This window comes from Dreissena polymorpha, chromosome 6 (genome assembly GCF_020536995.1).
Source record: "Dreissena polymorpha isolate Duluth1 chromosome 6, UMN_Dpol_1.0, whole genome shotgun sequence".
Classification (NCBI taxonomy): Eukaryota; Metazoa; Mollusca; class Bivalvia; order Myida; family Dreissenidae; genus Dreissena; species Dreissena polymorpha.
In genome coordinates, this window is record NC_068360.1 from 78,174,951 (window position 1) to 78,201,905 (window position 26,955).

General features: G+C 37.9%; 1 protein-coding gene across 2 annotated transcripts in view; it reads right to left on the reverse strand.

Moving 5' to 3' along the window:
* The window catches only part of LOC127833526 (kinesin-like protein KIF14), a 69,827-nt gene that overhangs the window by 2,108 nt on the left and 40,764 nt on the right, over nt 1-26,955 (reverse strand). For both annotated transcript variants that reach the window (XM_052358825.1, XM_052358824.1), the window contains 9 exons: nt 19,651-19,748; nt 13,306-13,400; nt 12,686-12,769; nt 10,251-10,390; nt 9,852-10,016; nt 8,787-8,951; nt 7,645-7,782; nt 5,468-5,548; nt 632-788 (listed from right to left, as the gene is read on the reverse strand). In XM_052358825.1, the coding sequence (XP_052214785.1) occupies nt 632-788; nt 5,468-5,548; nt 7,645-7,782; nt 8,787-8,951; nt 9,852-10,016; nt 10,251-10,390; nt 12,686-12,769; nt 13,306-13,400; nt 19,651-19,748 (1,123 nt within the window). The remainder of the gene's footprint in view (nt 1-631; nt 789-5,467; nt 5,549-7,644; nt 7,783-8,786; nt 8,952-9,851; nt 10,017-10,250; nt 10,391-12,685; nt 12,770-13,305; nt 13,401-19,650; nt 19,749-26,955) is intronic.

Consider the following 26,955-nt stretch of genomic DNA (forward strand, 5'->3'; position numbering starts at 1 on the left):
TGGGATGACACTTCATGCCTAAACTTGATTTTCGCTAAGAGACTTCCTTTAAAGTGATATTATGGGCATTTTTCACTGTTGAATTGAGCTGAAAAGAATGAACAGGTCAAAAGAGTTAGTTAAAATGTGGTTACTGACCAATTATCTGCAACACATCTTGCTACCAGTTGTTTATAAAAATATATTTTATATTCGATATTCTTACTTGACTCACCCAGTCCTCTAGGCCGAAATGATCCGTAAAACGAAATTGTGTCTTTGTGTCATTTGAACGAATCTGCACTTAAACTAAATTTAGGTTCACATCGTACATGCATAATCAGTTGTCAAACGAAAGTACGGTTGATATTCAAATGCATTATTTTTCTCTTTCCGGGATATTGTTTTAGTATGTTGATGCTGCATTAACAAATATTAGTGTATATGAAGTAAAAACACCAAAAATAAACAACGGTTGCGATAGACACCTATAAACTGCTAGATGCCCATAATATCACTTTAAACCAAATCTACCACAAAGCTGAAAGTGTCGTCCCTTTTTAGCACAAGCTTATCTAAAACGACACTTTACACACATGTGTAAAGCCCCATTTTCCCACAGAAAGGTTCATCTAATTTAAGCCTGACAAACCTTCGAGAGCTGGCTCTGCCTGGTTCAGCATCAGGTTGACTGTCTCCACGAGAGCGCTGATGTGTGACACCAGCAGCTGCAGCTTGCGGTAGCTGTCGGAGTCAAAGTGGGCGTTGCCGTTAATGGACTTCTCCATGTGACTGATGTCTACCTCCACCTACACAGTGATAGGCACAGGAATACAAGTTAAAACGCCTCACAAATATTTGTGCATCAATACAACAGTTTAACATTTAAAAAGTCCCAGTCAAAGTGGGAGTCATTGCTCACATACTTCTTCATGCTACTTATGTCTACCTCTACCTACACACAGAGGGTGTCAGGAATAGGTACAGGAATATACATTTATAAATCTTACACTTTCATCTACATCAATGTTATTGTTTGACATAAAAAATCAAAATGGGTGTCATCGCATGGCTGTCAAACACTCAACGCATACATGTCCATCAAACAACAGTTTTACATTGAAAATGTGCGAGTCAAAATGGGTGTTATCTCTCACAGTCTTCTCCATGCTACTGATATCTACCTCTACCTAGAGACAGAACGGGGTGAGGAAAAGGACAGGAATACTAGTTAAAACAACTAGCACTTACATATCCATTAAACCACAGTTTTACATTAATTAAGAATGTGCGAGTCAAAGTTGGCGTCATTGTTCACCAACTTCTCTATCTTACTGATGTCCACCTCCACCTACAGACAGAACCAACGGAGGACTAGGTTCAGGAATAATAGTTCAAAGACCTGACACATACGCTGGGGAAAGATTTAAGCGAAACCTCTGGAGAGGAAAATGCCCTACACCCTTTAAAGAGTAAAACTAAACTAGTCATTTGTATATAGATCCAGAAAACTTAACAACTATTTGTCAAAGTTTGTTGACATTGAATGAAACGAAATCAGCTAAAAGATGGAGAAATGATACCCCTGATTGCATGTAAATCAAACAACACTATTACAAATGTCCAAGTTGAAATTGCCGTAATTTCTCACCTACTTCATGTTACTGATGTCTTACTCCACATACAGTTTGAGAAAAAGGTACATCATTGCCAAACAATAGTACTGCTAGTATGCTTAATATTTTATTGATTTGTATAAAGATATTTTCTCTTTTTTCTAGAAGAAAATTTGAACTGTTATTACCACATAAGTACCAAGAGATGTCAGTGTAATTGCTAAATTCTTCGAAGAATTGTTTTGAACAAAAGGTGTGATTTTGAACTTTTTCACAATGATATGTCCCCAAATAATACAAGAAACAAAGTAATGCCACAAAACCAGATTTTTAACATTTTAGTTATTAGTTCAATTAAAATAATTGTTCAATCTGAAGTTAGGTGCTGACAACCCACACCATTTCAGAACAAAAGCCCCATACAAACTCAAGCTATTGAGTAGAACACGTATTCAGTAGAGGACTTTGATCTCAACCCAGCTAGTCCTTAATGGAATCATGAGCAAGTTTAACATCTAAGCTTCCAACATAAAAAAAGCATAATATCTCCATCCACCAGAGGGGGTAATCACGTGATAGTCAAGATGGTGACGTCCATACCGAGACAGTTATTTTTATACCCTTTATTACTTCTGTTTATTTTTTAAATGACACTCACTTTCCAGCCATATCAGTAAAAAGGTGATTTGCGTTTATTTCGTATTTAAATATACTTTATATCTCGACTTTACTCCACGCAAGTTTCTTAGTGGAGCCCTAATTAGGTCATCCCACTAAGAAATAAAGAGTAAAGTCGAGATATAGAGCGAATATTACTATGATATAAAAGCCAGTAACTTTCTTCCTAATATGGCTGGAAAGTGAGCGGAATAAAAAACAAGAGCTGTCAGAGGACGACGCGCTTGACTATTCGAGTGCCTGAAAGTATAACGTAAGCCAATATGGGGAAATTGTTCATATTCAATAATTTATTAGACGATCTTTCAAAAATAAAAAAAATGAAAAAAAAATTGGGGGGGCGGGGGGTTGGGGGTGAGAGGGGGGTATAATGTGGGGTGTGGTAACTAATTAGATGCTTAAAAAAAAAAAAAATGGGGGGGGGGGGTTTGGGGGGGGGAGAGATTCTGGGTAGGTGCGGTGGGGTATTGTTTGGTTTGAATCCATTGTGGTATTCAGGTAAGTGTTGTTTTGTCAAAGTAATAATAAAATGTGATCATAAATAAAGAAGTTATGGCAATTTAAGCAAAATTTTCAATTATCTAAGTGTAAAAGGGGCCATAATTATGTCAAAATGCTTGATACAGTGGTCTGCTCTTGTTTATAGGTAAGGGTCATGTTGGTAAACAAGTATGCAACATATAAAAGCAGTATGTCAAAGGATATAGGAAAAATTTGGGGTAGTACGCAAACTTTAACATAGATTTATCAATAATATGCATATTCTAAGTATAAAAGGGGCAATAATTATGACAAAATGCTTGATAGAGTTGTCTGCTCTTGTTTATAGGTTGGGGTGATGTTGGTAAACAAGTATGCAAAATATAAAAGCAATATGTAAAGGGACAATGAAAATAAATGGGGTAGTACGAAAACTTAAACATTTACTGCGTATTCTAAATGGAAAAGGGGCCATAATTATGACAAAATGCTTGATAGAGTTGTCTGCTCTTGTTTATAGGTTGGGGTCATGTTGGTAAACAAGAATGCAAAATATGAAAGCAATATGTCAAGGAACAATGAAAATAATTGGGGTAGTACAAAAACTTTAACATTTGCACGCTAACACAGACGCAGACGCCAGGGTGAGTAGGATAGCTCGACTATATATATTTTATATATAATAGTCCAGCTAACAATAATACAAGTAATAAAGGGTATAAAACGACGAAAAATACTTGCCTCGGCATGGACGTCGCCATCTTGTTTGTTATGTGATTACCCCCTCTGATCCACATTCAAGTTAATATTGCAGAAATATTTTGTTCTATTTTTAGTAACAGTTATCTTGACCTTACCCAGACTGGCCCCAAATGAACCCCTGTGCTAGGACTGCATATAAGCAATCTGCATAAAAATTTCAATTTTACACAGTTATTTGTGACAACCAATTTTCTTTTTTTAACAACAGTGACCTTGACCTTTTCCCCAGATGCTCAATACCGGTATACAATCCCATGCTAGGTCTCCATGCACGGTATACAATCCCATGCTAGGTCTCCATGCACGGTATACAATCCTGTGCTAGGTCTCCATGCACGGTATACAATCCTGTGCTAGGTCTCCATGCACAGTATACAATCCCATGCTAGGTCTCCATGCACGGTATACAATCCGGTGCTAGGTCTCCATGCACGGTATACAATCCCATGCTAGGTCTCCATGCACGGTATACAATCCCATGCTTGGTCTCCATGCACGGTATACAATCCCATGCTAGGTCTCCATGCACGGTATACAATCCCATGCTAGGTCTCCATGCACGGTATACAATCCCATGCTAGGTCTCCATGCACGGTATACAATCCCATGCTAGGTCTATAAGCACGGTATACAATCCCATGCTAGGTCTCCATGCACGGTATACAATCCCATGCTAGGTCTCCATGCACGGTATACAATCCCATGCTAGGTCTCCATGCACGGATTACAATCCCATGCTAGGTCTCCATGCACGGTATACAATCCCATGCTAGGTCTCCATGCACGGTATACAATCCCGTGCTAGGTCTCCATGCACGGTATACAATCCCTTGCTAGGTCTCCATGCACGGTATACAATCCTGTGCTAGGTCTCCATGCACGGTATACAATCCCATGCTAGGTCTCCATGCACGGTATACAATCCCATGCTAGGTCTCCATGCACGGTATACAATCCCATGCTAGGTCTCCATGCACGGTATACAATCCCATGCTAGGTCTCCATGCACGGTATACAATCCCATGCTAGGTCTCCATGCACGGTATACAATCCCGTGCTAGGTCTCCATGCACGGTATACAATCCCATGCTAGGTCTCCATGCACGGTATACAATCCTGTGCTAGGTCTCCATGCACGGTATACAATCCCATGCTAGGTCTCCATGCACGGTATACAATCCCATGCTAGGTCTCCATGCACGGTATACAATCCCATGCTAGGTCTCCATGCACGGTATACAATCCCATGCTAGGTCTCCATGCACGGTATACAATCCCATGCTAGGTCTCCATGCACGGTATACAATCCCATGCTAGGTCTCCATGCACGGTATACAATCCTGTGCTAGGTCTCCATGCACGGTATACAATCCTGTGCTAGGTCTCCATGCACAGTATACAATCCCATGCTAGGTCTCCATGCACTGTATACAATCCCATGCTAGGTCTCCATGCACGGTATACAATCCCATGCTAGGTCTCCATGCAAGTGTACTTTATTATGTTACATCAAGATTCATTGGTCAATGCAAACTTAATTTATTTATTGATTAGAATCAACATTTTTGCTAGTCATCTATATTAGGTAACAGTGACCTTTACCCAAATGGCCCAAAATGCAATCCTTATCTAGGTCTTCATGTAAGCTACCTACACACGCAATTTCAGTAAAACATGGAGAATACTATGTTCGTATTTTTAGAAAGAATTACCGTTACATTGTCCATGCCCTTAATACAATCCTAAGCAAGGTTTCAATACAACCTTGCTACATCAAACATGTCATAAAGGAAAGTCAACGCGAACTAAAGTTATTGATAAATTTTCTGTTTGATGCCACCTGCCCACCTGCTCGTTTGCCATTGAAGGCAAATGCCATACACAGTACCTTACATTCTGAACACTGCAGGCAGTATTACTATTACAAATACAGGATAATGAACTAACTGTACCTGTAGTTGCTGGCATTTGAGTAGGAGATCTTTACAAGATGACACCAGGATTTCCAGGTTCTGGGCAATCTCCACCATGTTCTGAAAGCAGTCACAGTGATCACGGTCAGGGCTCAATATATGGAGCAGTCACAGTGATCACGGTCAGGGCTCGATATATGGAGGAGTCACAGTGATCACGGTCAGGGCTCAATTTATGGAGAACTACAAGGGGTTAACTCTCATGTCTTAAATAGGACTATGACAATACCTTGGGTTTTCTCCGAAAAAAAGCCGAGCAAAAAATTGAATAATTACAGCAAGGCTTTGAAATCTGAGTACTACAATGGAATGATTATTATGTCACAGGAGCACAATCACTTGAGGTTGACCCATTACGAGAAGCGCTCTGGGAATATAATAAACTCAAATCAATAATACTTTGTAGACATTTAATAATTTAAAGATTAATTGTTTAATGAATTGTTGTACATTAATGCTGCCTTTCATGACAAAACTACTAAATAGAAAATGACAACAGTAAGGAAATATTATCCACCATGTGCCATGTCAGATCTAAAAAATTTCTCACTCTGAAATATTGTGGGCATTGTTTGTATCCTATTTCAAATTTTCTCTGCATGACCCATGTGTACTTGAACAAAGACACTTATTCTTTTCTTAATTACATCCATAGTTAGTGAACTAATATTCCTTTCAGTGTTTACATTAACTGCATCACAGAGGTCAGTATTTCTGTGCTTTCAACAGTTCACATGAACAGCGACAATTTCTGGTAGTCATTTGTAAAAATAGTATAGAAATTACTATAACAGTTTTGGCTCAAGTCACATCGCTGATGTCATTTCTTTTGTGTAAGCAACATTTCATGTAAAAAACACTATACCTTCTTCAATTACACCAAAATACAATAATTACTCTTACAGAATTGGTTCCAGCCATAGAGCTGATGTCAACATGTCGGTGTAAACAACAGTTTGCATCAATAGTGAACTCTATGTGTTACTGTTTTATCAAGAGAACACTATAAATTCGCCCCATTGGTGCAAAAAGGTACCATGTGACATTGAAATTAGAAGGCACATGGTACCATGTGACATTGAAAATAGAAGGCACATGGTACCATGTGACATTGAAATTAGAAGGCACATAGTACCATGTGACATTGAAAATAGAAGGCACATGGTACCATGTGACATTGAAATTAGAAGGCACATGGTACCATGTGACATTGAAATTAGAAGGCACATGGTACCATGTGACATTGAAATTAGAAGGCACATGGTACCATGTGACATTGAAATTAGAAGGCACATGGTACCATGTGACATTGAAAATAGAAGGCACATGGTACCATGTGACATTGAAAATAGAAGGCACATGGTACCATATGACATTGAAAATAGAAGGCACATGGTACCATGTCATATTGAAATTAGAAGGCACATGGTACCATGTGACATTGAAAATAGAAGGCACATGGTACCATGTGACATTGAAAATAGAAGGCACATGGTACCATGTAATATTGAAATTAGAAGGCACATGGTACCATGTGACATTGAAATTAGAAGGCACATGGTACCATGTGACATTGAAAATAGAAGGCACATGGTACCATGTGACATTGAAAATAGAAGGCACATGGTACCATGTGACATTGAAAATAGAAGGCACATGGTACCATGTGACATTGAAAATAGAAGGCACATGGTACCATGTGACATTGAAATTAGAAGGCACATGGTACCATGTGACATTGAAAATAGAAGGCACATGGTACCATGTGACATTGAAAATAGAAGGCACATGGTACCATGTGATATTGAAATTAGAAGGCACATGGTACCATGTGACATTGAAATTAGAAGGCACATGGTACCATGTGACATTGAAAATAGAAGGCACATGGTACCATGTGACATTGAAAACAGAAGGCACATGGTACCATGTGACATTGAAATTAGAAGGCACATGGTACCATGTGACATTGAAATTAGAAGGCACATGGTACCATGTGACATTGAAAATAGAAGGCACATGGTACCATGTGACATTGAAATTAGAAGGCACATGGTACCATGTGACATTGAAATTAGAAGGCACATGGTACCTTTTTGAACCAATGGCGCGAATTTTGTTATTCATCTACATCAGAATACAGCAATAACTCTTACAGTGTTGGCTCTTGTAGCATCGTTGAGATACTGAGCCTTGGTCTCAAAGTCGTCCAACGTTTTCATGGCCCCCTGTAATGTCTTGTCTATGAATGTCTCGCACCCGGTCAGGAACGACTGGCAGATGCTTTTGTGGGACTGGAAAACAGCATAAATTGTTATATCAGGAAAATGTGATGACCTTCACACTCATTTAACCCCAGACAGCCACCTACAGGCAGATATTGAGACTACTACTGTATTTGGCCTTCTTCAGGGGTGTACAAATTAACTCTTCCAGAAAAGCATATTTTGGTATAGGAGTTTTTACCATTTACGTTTCAATGTAAATGTATTGATTATGTGTGTATGTCAATTTATTGTTTTAAAGTATATTAATTATATTTTTCTGTGACCCAGATTGAAATTTATCCTAAATATCGTCAAGATAAATATTCTGTACAAGCAAATTCGTTGAATTGATATCCCCCGCCATATAAATTGTTTATGGATGGGTGTAGACCTTTGACCTCAATGTGTGACCTTGACCTTAGCCCCAAGGATTATGGGTGTTGAATGTTGAATGTGAAAGTAGAACAAGAAGAGAATCCGCGTAAGAAAACAATGTAAAAAGAACAAAATAACTGAAATAATCAGTTAAACTAAGTATTTACAAAGTACAAAATTGTCAATAACTTGTTGACAAAAATCACGAAATCCTCGTGCTCAAATTATGAGCACATGGAAAAACCCGGCAAAAAGTGTCTTAAAAACAATGAATTATCAACAAAATAATACAAGAAAAGATTTCTGAATGAAGCAGAAACGATAAATTATACAATTCATCAATTTCAAACCCTATTCCACCACGCAGAATTGAACTGAATGTCCAAATTTAAAGCCGATAGAAAATGGCGATCTGCACGTTGTGTCTCCAGAAAAGTAAGATGAGTTGCTGTTCTTGATTTCCGGTTAGGTTACATTGTACTATGTTTAAACTGAATCTGTTTTCAGTAGGAGAGGTGGCCGAAATCCGGCACTTGAAGATTTCTGGATAAGCTTACCCACCTAGAAAGGTATAGCTAGGGATAGCAGGTATGTACCTTAAAACGGTCGCATACATGTGAATGAGATCGCTCATCCATTCCCCCCCTGGTACTCACCTCATCATCGGTGTCCTGCATGGCGGCCATGTTGGTATCCAGGTGGAGGATGTTGGTATCCGTGGCGAGGGCCAGCTCCCCCACCAGCCTGCACACGGAGTGGAGGCCGTCACTGAGCCGGGACACAGACTCCTCCATCAGGGACTCGATGTCACTCTCACAGCCCTGGGAAAACGGGGTTTAATGCATGCAGATTGCACAGGCTATTCAGGGACGACACTTCAAACTTTTATGGAAATTTGTTAAACAAAAATCCTGGGTAAGCGGAAAAGGTTGTTGATGATTAGCCTGTGCTAATCTTCTGTGCTGCACAGGATAATCTGGGAAAACACTTTATGCATTAAGCCCAGATCGAGGGGTCATAAATAAACATAGCACTGCACACTGAGAAGCGACAATGACTCCTATATCAGAACTCTATGTCACTCTTACAGCCCTGTTTGATGCATGTGCGTAAAGTGTCGCCCCAGATTAGCCTGTGCAATCTGCACAGAAACGACACTTTCCATGTTTTCATGGAATATTTTTTTCACACAAAAATTGAGTTTATATAGAAAGTGTTGTCCTTGATAAGCCTATGCACAGAGCATATTCACTTAGTCTAGTTTCCCAGAACAAGGCTCATATATTCACATAGCTATCGTCAAGTGGTCAACTACTGGAAGATCTTGCATTTAGAATGGTACATAGTATTGCTTGCAAGGGAAAGTGGAAAACACAACCCAGACCTGTGGAATTCACTTTCAAAAATATAGGAACATCCACCCTTTTTAAATGATGACATTGAAGATAAGTTTATACATGGTCTGTTAATTTGTTTTAAATGTTTTGTAAAGACTATAAGGAACTTCACCCGAGGTTTTTCAAGTTTACTGCATTTAAGAAAATGTATTTTTTGCAAATTGTATTTTTAATAGTGAATTTTTTTTGTAGACAAAATCGTATTTATACTATTTTTAACTTGTTTTTCAAACAATATTACATGGTCAACACTAATAGTCAAACTAAAATAAATGTTATAACAAAACACTTGGAGACATATCAAGTAATTACAATGACTGTTACCTGCATGAATCGTGCCACATGTGTGCCCATGACCCTGACCTGGTCTGTGACCTTGGAGAGAAGGTCGTGTATAAGGGCAGAGTGCAGGTGCCTCAACGTGCACGTCAGGAGGTTACACAGGGTCAGCAACTGGTGGAATGCCACTGTCATCTGTATACAAGTGGACTGAAACAAAATCAAGCTTTCTAATGACGCAGATTATTTGATTGCCACAAAGTAAAATGGCGGCCATTTCCAGTCTGATTAGCTAGTTTTCTCAGTTTGAAATACCCTTTAAATCTACATACATTATTTTCAATACAACAAGTAAGTATAACACAATTTTCATGAATGGGACCCAATACTTACAATAAGCGCTAATCAACAATGCCAAAAACTACATCCCTTGTTCAGTGTTACCTGTAGTACGTCAGTCCTGCTGGTCTTGTTATTGTTAGTCTCCAGGCTGGCAGGCAGGGTCAGGAACTGAACAGTGCAGATCTTGATGGTGTGGCAACTGTGTAATATCTGGTCCATAATGCCCTCATCTCGACTAGACGCTGGGTGGGGAAGTGTAAATGGCATATGTACATTCGCAACTATTTAAGTACACGTATACATGTGTGTGTATTTCATGAACCCTATGGGAAATCCAGATATAAAAAGAATTGATACCTTATCAAATGAAAAAAGATGTCCTCGCAGTGCTCTTTCAAATGTTAACTACCGTTTTCTACCATTTAAAGGCATTTTCAAACTATTTTTCAACAAACAATAATCTTTGTAAAATTATGGGAAAGAACTTGGATCCCAAAAGGTTCGGAGTGTTGCTAAAAATGGGCCAGGTAGAAATCCGGACTAGAATGGTAACATTTTTAAATTACATGTATAAAGCAAATCCAATTCATTTCTTAGCCTAACTCTTACAATTGTTTGCAGGTTTTAAGGCATAGTATTTCCATTAGCCATTAAATGTGTGTAAAAAATATGAAATTTCAAAAGATTGTCCCAACTTTTGAGTTGCCCAGTCCTCAGAGGACAAATACACAAGAGCCGTCAGAGGACAGCGCGCTCGACTATTCCAGTGCTTGACAGTATAATGTAAGCCATCATGGGGAAATTGTTCATATTCAATAATTTATTAGATGATCTTTCAAAAATTAAAAAAAGGGAAAACAAATATTTATTTATTTTTTTTTGGGGGGGGGGGGGGGTAGGGGGAGTGGGGGGTGAGAGGGGGCTATAATATGGGGTGTGGTAATTTATAAGATGATGTTTGAAAAACTTTTCTTTTTTTTTTTTTTTTTTTTTAGGGGGTTGGGGGGGGGGGGTAGGGGTGTGGGGGAGAGGGGGGTAAAATGTGGGGTGTGGTAATTTATTAGATGATGTTTAGAAAAAAAATTGAGGGGGTGGGGGGGGGTAGGGGTTGGGTGTGGTAATTTATTAGATGATGTGTAAAAAAATATAATTTTTTGGGGGGGGGAGGTTGGGGGGGGGGAGGGATTTTGGTAGGGGCGTGGGGTTTTGTTTGGGTGGAATCCATTGTGGTTTTCAGGTAAGTGTTGTTTTGTCAAAGTAATAATAAAATGTGATCATAAATAAATAAGTTATGGCAATTTAAGCAAAATGTTCAATTATCTAAGTGTTAAAGGGGCCATACTTATGTCAAAATGCTTGATACAGTGGTCTGCTCTTGTTTATAGGTTGGGGTCATGTTGGTAAACAAATATTCAACATATAAAAGCAATATGTCAAAGTAAATAGAAAAAAATTGGGGTAGTACGCAAACTTTAACATAGATTTATTAATAATATGCATATTCTAAGTATAAAAGGGGCAATAATTATGACAAAATGCTTGATAGAGTTGTCTGCTCTCGTTTATAGGTTGGGGTGATGTTGGTAAACAAGTATGCAAAATGTAAAAGCAATATGTTAAGGGACAATGAAAATAAATGGGGTAGTACGAAAACTTAAACATTTGCTGCATATTCTAAGTGGAAAAGGGGCCATAATTATAACAAAATGCTTGATAGAGTTGTCTGCTCTTGTTTATAGGTTGGGGTCATGTTGGTTAACAAGTATGCAAAATATGGAAGCAATATGTCAAGGGACAAAGAAAATATTTGGGGAAGTACGAAAACTGTAACATTCGCACGCAGACGCCGACGCTGGTGTGAGTAGGATAGCTCTTCTATATATATTTCATTTATAATAGTCGAGCTAAAAAAGGAGCAGGGCATAGCAAGCTTATATTTAAATGTAGATCTTTCCTACAACATGTCATTGACAATTAGTCGGGCACTAATCCAATAAGCAGAGCAGTGCCTTTCACGATGCCCAACATGTCATGATGGTTCACTTTCACATATCTTTTCTTTAGAACTACCATCAATTCAAAAACCACACTAATTGACCTATTGTAAAATGTCAATCAAGAAGCAGGACAAGTCAGTATATTTATCAGTGGCTAACGATAACAGCTGCATCATTCGATCCATGAACATGAAATCCTTGGTTAAACAACATTTAATAAATACAAATATACACAAAGCAAAATAGGGAAATTCAATTAATGGTTGTTAACTAGTCAGCTTATGGCTCAAAATACAGAAAAAAGCATGGGTTCCGTAACTTATGTGATGTTTGAACACATAACAGTACAATGTTGGATAAACAACATTTAACAAATACAAATATACATAATATATGCAAAGTATAAGAAGGAAATGAAATATATGGTTTTCAACTGATCAGCTCTTGGCTAAAGAGCAAAAATAAAAGATTAACACGCATGGTTTCAGACACTAGATTTCTGTTTGAACACATAATTGTACAGTATCATATAGCACTGACCTTTCAAGCTGCCCAAGGTCATATTGACCAGATCTTTACAAAGGGAGGCTACTTGAGGTCCGTTCATAGCAGCTCTGTATGACTCTGGAAAAGGGAGGCGATATGTATCAAACATTACCTACACATACCCACAAAAATTGTCATCAAGAAATTGTTGAAGAACAGATCAAACTGTTGCAAGAGTGGAAGTGGTCTACCTAAACCACACAATGACAAATCAGTGAAACAAACTACCCCACAATCAACAACACTCTACTGCTAATAACATAAATTTATAAAACACTCTCTTCAATACATTTGCAAATTGCAAAACTATCACTCAGCACGTTCAGTGGCCCATAAAGTTGCATTTTCATTGTCAATGTTATGGAATCTATAAAATTGATAATACTTTTTGCCATAAATTGTTTAATTACATAACTCGATATTTGTTTCATTTTTGTGATTCCGATTTGTTCTGGCAATGATAAATTTGTTGCTTCTTTTTAAAACAAACAGTTAAACATCCACACCTAATTAAAAACCCTCCCTTTAACTTTAAGGTAGGTGAGGGCATACAAATATACAAAACAGCTTTAACTTTGTTGTATCCATAACTCATAGGCAGCTGGATTCCATACCATGTCGGTAAATGGAGCTATTGTTGAAGCTGGACCCAGTAGATATCAGGGCCTGACGAAGGCTGGGGGACAGTATGGACCTTTTCTGGCCATTCCTGGGGTACACAAACAATAATCATAGTCAGTTCAACACATTCATTGACTAAATTGATAAATACCCTAATGTATGTTTTCAAGGACTGAGAAAACACAGAGAGCTTTACATAAGAGCATATGGTCTACCTACCCACTTAAAGTGGGCTGGATTTGTCAGTTCAACTGTTAAAGATTATGTAATAACAAAAATATGACACTAGCACAGCTCAGATAACCAGCATACAATAAAATCAGACAGAAGCAAAGTGTAAATGGCAATAGGCAAACAGCATAAAACAGGAACAGCCTGCAAGTAACTGCGAGTTTTACGCTGTTTGCTGATCAGTTTCTAAGGGTTGGAAATAAAGCCTTTAAAACTTAAATATAGAAAGACATGTCTTTAATTAAATCGAACTTTCTTAGGGACTACAAATGTGTCAAAATACGTATCTAAGTGGAAAAGGGTTGAGTAGATTGTAACCTCTGTGGGATGTAGTGAGCCTTGTTCTGAGAAAACGGGGCTTAATGCATGTGCGTAAAGTGTCATCCCAGATTAGCCTGTGCAGTCCGCACAGGCTAATCAGGGACGACACTTTCCGCTTTATTTGTATTTTTAGTTTCAAGAAAGTCCCTCCTTACCGAAAGTCAAGTTTAGGCGGAAAATGTCGTCCCTGATTAGCCTGTGCGCACTTTACGCACATGAATTAAGCCCAGTTTTCTCAGAACAAGACAGAAGTAACTGTTTCCCCTGATAATGCTTTTCTGGGGTTTTTAAACTCCCCCCTGGCAGAAGATTTGTATATACCATAAATATATGTCAACCTTTATTCCTTGTTCAATCTCCTTATTGTTTTGATATTTCATACAATTAATAATTCTTATTTAATTTAACGGAAGAAATTAAAATGAAGAATACAATAAAACTGTTTAACACTTAAATTACTTGCAAATGTGCCACAATCTGGTAATTTTAATGTCCTCAGGAATTTTACTCTTTTTTTCATTATCTTCTGACCAATTTGTGGCTGGGAATGCGATTTTGACTATTCTGGTCAAAAAATGACTTTTTCAGTAAAGCATATATTATGGAAGTGCTACATCTTAATAATCAAAATCCGAAATTTGAGCATCCAGTTCTTAAAAATGACAAAGCTATGCCAGTTTTTGTGCATCGTGTCACAAACGCCGAATCGCGCTGTTTTGTATGAAATGACGTTTCAATTCAATGGGTATCATTACTTGTATGCTGATCAGTTTGTGTTGATTCTAACTCCATTGCTTTCGCGTATGTCCATGAACATAACCGATTACATAGTACAGAATTAATTTCAGAATTATAAACCATTAAAATTATGGTTGCCATGGAAACAAGTGTTTTTTTCATACTTATTACCATTTTAAATAATTTAAGACGACAATTAACAGCAAAATCAACAAAATAAGTTCTGGACGGATATGAAACATTGTAAACATATTCATAATATTAAAAATGTATGCACATTTTCTGGAAATAGGCTGTATTCAGAAATTGAACATTTTGTATGGCTTCAAACTTGACACAAAAAAGAAAAACTGCTCATGATACAATGTAAAACGCATCTATACTGCCATATATATATATATTTTTCACTTTTCTTTTGTTTTTTGTTAACAATAGATCAAATTAATGATACAACATTAGTTTAGTTAACAGTTGCTATGGAAACAGTAAATTGTCAATTGCATATACATCATATTTGTTATCAACAATGTATTTATAGTCAATATATTGTCAACCTTAGCATAAGTGTAGATAGAAAGCAAATCCACTCATTGCATAAGGGGTTTGAAAACATGCTTTTCAACTAAAACAAAATTAAAGCAATAAGCACTACATATTTAATGTCACACATCACCATAGATTGAACGTCTTTGCACAACAAAATGTGTGTTTACTGGTAAAAAAATAATATACACATAACATGAACACATACATTTACATCACATATCTTGATGTCATTATGACCTACAACTTGGTGATATTTTTAGAATACAAACTAGGCATGCAATACAGTGTATTTATTTTTATGTAAAGAATATTTTATAGTGAATATCACTATGAGAGAGTTAATTATCATTAATCATAAAATAGAGTCAATGTATTTGACTTAGTGTGCAGAAAAAACAAAAATGTATACATGAAAGTACATTATATTCCATTATGATTAAAATACTGTTACTCGCTTACTATGTTTTCTTATAGATAACAGAGTGATTAAAAACATCAAAAGATACGCAAAGTTGATATTAGGTACTACAAAATCTTGCAAATCAATCAAAATTTATTTGTGTTATTCCGTGATAAAAATTATTTGTTAAGTCTGGAATAAAAAAAATATATGTTCAAAAAAAGTCAATCACATCACACTATGAACACAATATATTGTCCATATTATCATCCACACAATGTCAAAAAAATTGACAGTAAGATGTAAACTTGGTAAGCTGAGGTTGCACCAGAATTGGAAAACTTCATATTTGAAGATCTGCAATAATAAAAAATATATAAATGACTGGATTCCTTATAAGCAACCTTCTACAAACATGTAAAAAAAATACATCACACAATGGAGACCACCTACATGTCCACAATTTATTGCAATTACAATCAATATGATATGCAATCTTTTTCTCCATCAATATTTTTCTTTTCAAACTTGATTTGTGTGAAAATAACACAAACAATTATTAATCAATTTTTATTTCGAATTCAAATATTCTTGCTTCGTTCAAAATTCACTCTGAACCTTCCAGATATGCACAGAGAGCAGAGCATAGCAAATGTTCTAAATTAAAACATTAATATAAAGTATAATGCTTTTAAATTACTCGATCAATCATATGTGTATTTAATACATGTATTGTATTAGTTATGGAATTAATACAATTATGTATGAAATTATTTATTAATTAATTATTAATTATATGATCAATTGTTGTCACCATAGTATTGAAAACAAGGATTACCTAGCTGGTTACATGCTAATCTCTTCCTTGGCATTACTGCTCCATCAAGAGCATAATCTGTTGTCCATCCTGTAACATAAAACATTCTTTAAATACATATTTCTGTGTTTTTTAACAAAAGATCCTCATAACTTTGCATAGTATAATCTTTTTTTAATTACAGGATGCTAAACACATGTAAGGTAAAAATGCAGAGTGCAAGTCATATGATACCAGATAATAATGAGCACTTGTTTTGGTGTTGGCACTTCTTGGTTTGCTCGATCTGTATTTTTAGCTGAAACACATGACCGATAGGATGCAGCGTAAGAAAACAATTAAAAAAAAATCTAATTCATCATGACCACAACCATCAATATGGACATCCACATCTTAAAATTCTGACAAGAATAGAAACATTAAAACTTATACTCAAAAACATCATCAAATAGAATAAATCACCTTGCTGACAATTTCATTGTGTTGTCACTACGAATGACAATGCTATTGCTTACATGTACATGACATCCAGGGATTGCTTAGAAATTTGCAAAATAAATTTTATTATACAACCCTATTCTATTCACAATGTTTCTGCTGTCAACTGATCAACTTTTAAACAATCAATCGTTAATTACATAAAGTGAAAATCAAATGGAAAGAAGAATACATGCACAAAGCATTATCAGCAATATGTTATTACTGTCATTACAGGAAAGTTCAACAACAAAAGATCAAATTAAAAGTTTGTTACATGTTGACAACTTTCGCCCAGTTTCGGGTAAAACAGAGAAAGAAATATCGTCTTAAATCTTCATTTTGACAGCCAAAACGACTCATACAGACACCGTGATTGTTTCAATAGATTAATTATACATTAAATTCCATCCACACAGACAAACTTTTATATTGGTTAAAAAAAACACCCGAAAAACTAAAAAAAACTTACCTTGACACACGCAGAAATTTTATCCGAAAATTAGCAATTGCCAAAACCCATTGCCAATCTACCCTACTGTATTCATCGTTTTATAAGCTGAGGTTAATTTTAACCATAAAACATAAAAATAAAACGGGAAATTTTAATTCCTGCAATCAACAATCTTGCTTTAGGTTTTACTTGAAAATAAAACTATTTTTAATTGCCAAAAAATTGGTTGACAAAGTACGCGAAACGGTAGTCACAACTTAAAGTCGTTTTTCTCGGAAACGACGTCAGCGCCAGAATAGTCAAAATCGCATTCCCAGCCACATTTCAAGAAGATTGAACAATAAATGTGGCCTCTAGAGTGTTAACAAGGTTTTACTATAGCCATATAAGGAAAAATGCCCCGCCCCTGGTGGCCATGTTTTTAAAGCAACCATAACCATTTTCGAACTAATCCAAGATATCATTGGGACAAATCTTCTGATCAAGTTTCATGATGATCGAAAAATAAATGTGACCTCTAGAGTGTTAACAAGGTTTTACTATAGCCATATAAGGAAAATAGCCCCGCCCCGTGGTGGCCATGTTTTTCAACCAACCGGCATCATTTTTGAACTTGTCCAAGATATTATTGGGATGAATCTTCTGACTGAGTTTCATGAAGATCGGACTTTAAATGTGGCCTCTAGAGTGTTAACAAGATTTTACTATAGCCTTATATAGCCATATAAGGAAAAATGCCCCGCCCCTTGGCGGCCATGTTTTTCAAGCAAACGTAACCATTTTCAAACTCATCCAAATTTCATGAAGATTGGACAATAAATGTGGCCTCTAGAGAGTTAACAAGGCAAATGTTGACACCGCACAACACACAACGGACAACGGACGACGGACAAAAAGCAATTACAAAAGCTAACCATTGGCACGTTGTGCTCAGGTGAGCTAAAAATCAAGAATGTTGGTGTTTTCATCTGGACATAAGGACTGCAACTACTATATGCTGCCTTCTTGAAATTGAGGGGAGGGGAATAAAAATACTTTTTTGGGATAAAAAAACCCACTTCAACCTAACCAAGAAAGTATGTTGCAAAACAATTTTATACAATCAATTGATATAAACTGCCAGGGAATAAAGTTAGAAATTAGGAAACTTCTATGTAGTCAAGTTTTGTGAAGGCCATCTTCCCTAAAGAAACCAAATACTGTTTCCACACTGGAAACAGACTCATGAGTGTTTCAATAAGCCTTAGGCCTGAAATGCAATTGAGCTCAAACAAGACTATTGCCAAGCATTATATGTCCCCTACCGGCTCCAACATTGTCAGAAATAAAAACAAGGGCTGTTTGTAAAACATGCATGCCCCCCATATGGGCTGTCCGTTGTAGTGGCAGCCATTGTGTGAATACGTTTTTTGTCACTGTGACCTTGACCTTTGACCTAGTGACCTGAAAATCAATAGGGGTCATCTGTGAGTCACGATCAATGTACCTATGAATAGTCATGATCCTAGGCAAAAGCGTTCTTGAGTTATCATCCGAAAATCATTTTACTATTTCGGGTCACCGTGACCTTGACCTTTGACCTTGTGACCTCAAAATCAATAGGGGTCATCTGCGAGTCATGATCAATCTACCTATGAAGTTTCATGATCCTAGGCAAAAGCGTTCTTGAGTTATCATCCGAAAACCATTTTACTATTTCGGGTCACCGTGACCTTGACCTTTGACCTAGTGACTTCAAAATCAATAGGGGTCATCTGTGAGTCATGATCAATCTACCCATGAAGTTTCATGATCCTAGGCGTATGCGTTCTTGAGTTATCATCCGGAAACCATTTTACTATTTCGGGTCACCGTGACCTTGACCTTTGACCTAGTGACCTCAAAATCAATAGGGGTCATCCTGCGAGTCATGATCAATGTACCTATGAAGTTTCATGATCCTAGGCCCAAGCAGTTCTTGAGTTATCATCTGACAACCACCTGGTGGACGGACCGACAGACCGACCGACATGAGCAAAGCAATATACCCCCTCTTCTTCGAAGGGGGGCATAAAAAAAAATATATTTTTTATTTTTTGTTGTTGCCATAGCAAACAAAATTTTGGACGTTGGAACAAAATGAAATGACGTGCATAATGTCAATATTGCGATCTATCCATATTTCAAGTTTCTTGAAAAAAATATTAAGAACTTTTAAAGTTATCGCAGGATCCAAACATATTTGACACACTCACAGACTGACGGACACACTGAGTGCAAACCATAAGTCCTCTGCCGTGAAACCTGCAGGGGACAATAAGAAGGTTTAAATTAAGTTTGGTGAAGTTCAGCTTTTTTAGCACATAGAGACTTACCTTGGTTCAAAAGGTGAGATTGGAACGCTGTCCTTGCCCCACTGGTCCTCTGGGTCATTGAACACATCGTCCTCCTCATCTGTACTCTCTGTCTCGTTCTGACACACATGAGAAAGGTAACTGAGTTCTGGAAAACTGGGCTTTATGCATGTGTGTAAAGTGTTGTCCAAACTGGGCTTTATGCATGTGTGTAAAGTGTTGTCCAAGATAAACAAGGCTTAATGCATGTGTGTATAGTGTTGTCCAAGATAAACATGGCTTAATGCATGTGTGTAAAGTGTTGTCCAAACTGGGCTTTATGCATGTGTGTAAAGTGTTGTCCAAGATAAACAAGGCTAAATGCATGTGTGTAAAGTGTTGTCCAAGATAGACATGGCTTTATGCATGTGTGTAAAGTGTTGTCCAAACTGGGCTTTATGCATGTGTGTAAAGTGTTGTCCATACTGGGCTTTATGCATGTGTGTAAAGTGTTGTCCAAACTGGGCTTTATGCATGTGCGTAAAGTGTTGTCCAAACTGGACTTTATGCATGTGTGTAAAGTGTTGTCCAAACTGGGCTTTATGCATGTGTGTAAAGTGTTGTCCAAACTGGGCTTTATGCATGTGTGTAAAGTGTTGTCCATACTGGGCTTTATGCATGTGTGTAAAGTGTTGTCCAAACTGGGCTTTATGCATGTGCGTAAAGTGTTGTCCAAACTGGGCTTTATGCATGTGTGTAAAGTGTTGTCCATACTGGGCTTTATGCATGTGTGTAAAGTGTTGTCCAAACTGGGCTTTATGCATGTGCGTAAAGTATTGTCCATACTGGGCTTTATGCATGTGTGTAAAGTGTTGTCCAAACTGGGCTTTATGCATGTGCGTAAAGTGTTGTCCAAACTGGGCTCAAACTGGGCTTTATGCATGTGCGTAAAGTGTTGTCCAAACTGGGCTCAAACTGGGCTTTATGCATGTGTGTAAAGTGTTGTCCAAGATTAGCATGTTAAAGCCACACACCTTGAAATGAAATACACGTTACTTAATACATATGGATGCAATTTGAAAGTGTGCAAAATTGTCGTTAAATCGACAGCCTAGTTAGCAAGTAATTTATTAGTTTTCAAACGGCTTTTAAAACCGAAAGTAGGATTTCCATACGTATACATGTGTGCGTCAATTTAAAAAAACGTGATTATTTGTAAGTTTTAAAGCTCAAAAAAGACGGATTTCTACCTTGTAACCACCAGATATATTATAATTGGCTTAGATAAAATTAAATCTATAGCCTAGTTAGCAAATAATTTATTATTTTTCAAAGGGTACCGCTTTTAAAACCGAAAGTAGGATTTCTGGACGTATACGTCCGTTTCGACAAACGCGATAATTTTTAAGTTGTTAATCGCAAAAAAGACGGATTACTACCTTGTAACCACCAGATATATTCTAATTGGCATATATAAAACAAATTTTTTAAATAAAATTCATTTTAATTATTAAATACTTACCTGTTATCGTATGCTTATACTTTCCAAGGGGAATAACTCATCCGGAATTTTAACTGGGAATCCGCCACCTCAATACCGTAATACAGGCCAGGTTAAACATAGTGCAATGCAACCTAGCCAAAAATCGGTAACCAACCCTCAATATTCTTTCAATATATATACAAAAATATTAATCGAATAGCGGGGTGGGAGGTGGGACTTACTGATAACAGGTAAGTATTTAATAATTAAAATGAATTTTATTTAAAAAATTTGTTTTAATGTCATAAATACTGACCTGTTATCGTATGCTGATTTTGCAGCTGCGGTGGGAAGGTTTGTATATATTTTCCCAACACAGTAGAACCCATAAACAGGGTTATCAGCTAATGATATCAAGTAATCTTCGTTAAAACGGTATTAATTATGACTTCTCGGACAGAGTAATATGTCTATGTCGTAAAGAAGACACTACCGTCAGTGAAACCACAACAAGCCCAAACGTATACAAATTGTATTGTTGGCACTTCAGAAAACGAAGATAAAAAGATGACAAGGTGGTCGGATTCCTCCAGTAAACAGCTTAGAGCACGTCAAAAAGTGGGGTGTGATTAATATATGCCCACAAAACAGACAGAGCTCTTAATTCATGCGGTCAGATCCTAAAAAGGAATGAATCCTTAGATAGGATAAGATTAACTTTCTTTAGTCGAGGTCTAACCCCGAGAAATAGAAGCCGCAGACACATCCCCCCCCCTTTTTTGGGGGAAATGAAGAGTGTCTTTGAGAACCTCAAATGGACTTCTGACTAACACTGCTGAGATAGAACTTCAAAGCCCTGATTGCCCAAAGAAGTTTATCCTCATCTTCATGACTACCAGTTTAAGAAAACTTGGAAACTCGAAGGTAGAAGCCATATAGAGGACTTGATATTAAGCAAGGAATCCTGGCTGACACAACAAAGTGAAAACGACAATAGATCCAACTGGAATTGGTCGTATTCAACAGAAAAAGCATGAATTTCACTTCTCCGTATGGTAAAAGCCATAATAAGAAGGAAAACCGTCTTAAAATTATATTGGAACTGTTAATAAGCCTGATGAAAAAGGTTCATAGGGAGCTCATTAAGCATCCCAACATGTTACACAAGTCAAAACCGCTTAAGAAGGTAAAGGAACGAAAAACATAGTGTTGACGTTCCATAGTTTGGATCAGTTCCAAAATAGGTAAGACAGCACAGAGTTGCGATGACTTACACAAAACAATGTATACGAAAGCATAATCTCTATCCTTTGATGAAAAAAAGAACAAATTTCTTATCATCAAGAAAAAGATGAGAAAAACCTCTATGTATCTAGCAGAGTGATTAAGGTAATAACTATGCTCTCAATTACCCAGTAAAAAATGAATTTCCATAGAACCTTTATACAGTTCTGATGGAATTATCCTTGCAAAAGTAACAAGGATTAAAACTCTAACAGAAAAACGTTCTTCTGTAGAGATAACTAAAAGTTATTAATGGCCAGACATGAAGTGGCACATGTTTGGATCAGTAAAAATATGTCTCAGTGAGATATGATATTTGACCTGTGAAGAAGTTTCCTGAAAATAATTGTACAGGAGACTTAAAAGGTCGTAGAACCATAATCCCATGGTTCATTAAGTATATTTCATGAAATTATGGCAAAAACTCAGTTATTGCAAAAACTCACCAAGAAGGCAAGATATTCCAGTTTATGTCAATGGACGAATGTATAACAATCGCACACCCTGCTGGATCGATTTCTGTGAACTGCATTGTTGACGTTGTTCAGCATACCGGTATACACTGCGATATACGATCGCATAACGCTAATAACTAGCGTTTGATGATAAACAACATTCTTTGATATACTATGTACACCATGCAACTCGTCTGCAACTTCACTGCCGCGCATGCGCAATTACATTATTGAACCCAACGGAAAAATAATTCGAAAGAAAGAACTGCAGGACAAAAGGTCCAACAGGGCGTTGAGACGAACTGGTATGAGAAAGACGATAGAGAAAATTTGTTGTTCTTGCAAAGAACGAATAAGTTCCTGATTTCCAGTTACAAGGAGTGATAATATGATCACCTCCGTGTCTGTAAGTAAACCACGACCGATGTGTGATAGTTGAAACCATCACAAAGGAATCGTGAAAATGTGTTGTAAATGAAAAACAGCTAAAAAGAATTTTCGCTTTTCAAGATGTAGATGTGCAGGTGATATTCGTTAGGATACCACATAATTGAGAAAATCAAGATACGTTGTTCTATGTGATCGTCCATAACCTTATCTGCTCACATCTGTATAAGATGTAAGGAAGGTTGTGGTAGAATAAACTATATTCTTGCCAAGATAATCTTCTAGTCTAGACACCACTGAATAGTGGTAAATAATGACAAAAAGATGGAAATCTGTGTCATTAAATAATCCCGAGATTAATACAATTATCTTAAAAATAAAGCTGAAACGGACGTAAGAAAAGACGTCTCAGCAGAAGGACCGGTGACCGGACCGGTAAATACCGACCGGTGACCGGAACCATTTGTCAAGGATGGGTGGGCAAAGAAACCACGGCAAGCCGAACTTTCCCACTCCAAACACACTTGAAAATTGGTAGAATAGGACAGTGTTTAACACTTATAAGTTTATGACCTATCTACAGAATATAGCCTCTTCTTGAACCAATAACAGGGGCCTTTAAAATCCTGGATAATACAGGTCGCGAAGTCATCGATTTGCGAAGTACGGAAATATGATTGATAGTGGTACCTCCGGAATCGGAGGTGTGATGGCAGAAAAAGGTGAAAACCCTAGGGGTAACCTTAAGCGGGTCCACGCTTGCCGGTAGAATGCATGGAAGTCTTAAATTCTGACTTGATTAATCCATTTACTTCAAGACTTCTAACCTGGACGAATTCCGAAAGGAATACGACCAGTTATAGGAAGACAGCCTGTTACGGCCAGAAGTGTAATAGAAGAATAACTTTAAGATGAGGTCCCTCCAGATCCTAGGATCTAAGATCTGAGTTCAATAGGTCCTAAGCCATCTACAAGACTGTAGCCGCTATGCGGTCAATCTGATAGGCAATCCTATGTATCAGAACTCTTGTTGATTCCAGTAGCTTTTAAATATGCACTGCCGTAGGAGCAATAGAAAAGCAGAAGTCGATACAAATGTCGTCTTGCTAATCCTGCTAGCGTCATTAATGTTTCCCAACTGTTCCGTGACACTGACTGCAAAGTCTGTAGCCGACAGGTAAATGCGGTTAAAACAATTCATCCTTCGGGTCTCGAACATAAATTAATAGAGGTCAAATAGTAATGTTCGACCTCAATGCTAGTCTCCGAGCCCACTTCAGCCGATCTATCTGCAAGACCAGTAGTCTGCATGTAGCCAGTTGAGATAGAAGTACAAATAACAGATATAGCATGATTTGGTAACCGTCGCCAGTAGAACATCAGTATTGAAAAACACAAAAAGTCATGTAGATTGTTGAATCCATAAAATATAGTATTCAATACAATCATAGCCAGGGGTATACAACTATGTAATGTAGACGATACCCGTGATACTAAAAATTGACCGATGAAAACACAGTGGAATACCGGTAATTGGTAAGTGGTGACCGAACCGGACCGGTCAATGACCGGTAACTGTAGCCCTGTGAACGGACCAGTCATAATATGACCGGTGACGTTACCAGTTAAAGACCGAAAAATGGTGGAATCCATATGGTCTGTTATCAATGTCAAGCACTGCTCGGAAAAGAAGATCATGCCAAAAAATCCAATCCGATGGCGATGAGACATCACTTATTCTGACCGGTGATCAGTGATCGGTGATATGACCGATGAATGGTGACCGATGTCCGGTGATCGAGACCGGTATAATATAACTGCGTCAGAATGGAAATATCTGGTGCAGAAGAATGACCATCCACGAAGTCATCTGATAATGTTAACCGGAAAACAACGGTAGATTATCAGTATTAATAGGCATAAGTGTCCTTGTAGTCGTAGTGGAGTAAAGAACAGCTTATCCCGAAGCCTGAATGTTAAACGAACTAGTGTTTGTATACAACTACGGCTCTGTGACTGCAACATGTGTGGATGCCATAAGAAGAACCATCACACGTGGAATGGAGACACGATATTCCTAAAGGAATAAAATGGAGAACGTCGATATGACCAGTAGGTTCATTAACGCCTATGTGAGAAGTGGCGACATCCATATAACTTCGATGCCGAAATATTGTTCGGCTACGCTGGAAATATTGTCTTCTACAATATTGTCTCCGTGAGCATTGACATGATCGCTTACGAGCGTATCAACGCCGAGAACTGCTCAATGAAGGAGAGGTATGTTCGATAACTATCCAGTGGTGCTCAATGCAGTCCGCTGATGTCTACGTGAAGGTTGACAACGTCCTCGTTTCCTGCGATGTCGAGATCTGGATCGGCCGAGATGTGGATCAGCTGCGATGAGATCGAGATCTTCTAGAATAACGTCTCCGTGAGTGACGACGTGATCGCTTACGAGAGCCGCGACGATGAGAACTGCTCGACGAAGAAGAGCGTGTCCGATGTCTAATCCTTGATGAAGACGATGTATTCAACGAAGAATAGGAGAATAATTCAATGAAGAAGACCGAGTTCTTCTTCTTGACCGGTGACTGGTGTTATCGGTGGCAGGCCTAACTGATGACTGTTGACCGGTGACCGGAGCGGTGATCAATGACCGGACCGGTGACCGGACCGGACCGTTGACATGACCGGACCGGTGACATGACCGGACCGGTGACATGACCGGTGATCAATGACCGGACCGGTCGTGACATGACCGGTGACCGGACCGGACCGGTGATCAATGACCGGACCGGTGACATGACCGGACCGGTGATCAATGACCGGACCGGACCGGTGACATGACCGGTGACCGGACCGGCCGGTCAGACGTCAATCAATGGTCCGTGATCAACGTCCCCGGTGACGTACCGGTCATATCATGATCAGTGTTGTCACCGGATAATGACCGTATGGCGGATGCCAAATGGTCCGGCATTGGTCGATGTCCTTGACCAATGCCATCGGGCAAAGACCGGCTGACGGGTGTCGCCATATGGTCTGATGTTGACCGACTGTCTAAGAGACTTAGCATAGTACGGTCGCGATCGTGCCCGATACCCGGTGACTGATACTGCAACTATCATCCATGATCTGCGAAGTCACCGGGTATTTATCCACTCTTGTTTCTGCGACCATCATGTAGTCGAATATATGAAAAACAAGAGCAAAACATATTCAACCATAAACTGGTCACAGACCAGATTATCATACGGCACATAAAATCATTATTTGACCATAATGAAAATTATAATAATACTGCCGTAGATCATAAATTAAACAAAAGTTTAATTCAAAACAGATGAAAAATAAAATGACGATCAATTAGATTGTCATACGGAACGTTAAAATCATTATTGCACACAATGGCAAATGATAAACAATCTGTCAAAAGAAGAACACGCTTTGCACGATCTCGTAACACATTAGAAGAACATGCTTTGCACGTTCTAGCAATGTATTAGAAGAGCACGTTTTGCACGTGGTCGTTCGCGCCTGAAAACACCCAGCATGGTAGAAATAAACCATTGTTCGATAAAAACAAGCATGGCTTACCTTTTACAAATGAAACAAAATCCATTAAATCCACACAAATTAATCCGAATGAGAAATAAAAAGATAAATAACACAATTTATCTATTCAAAACCCCAATCAACCAAGTGAAAAACAATATTTTAATTCAGAGCCGTAAA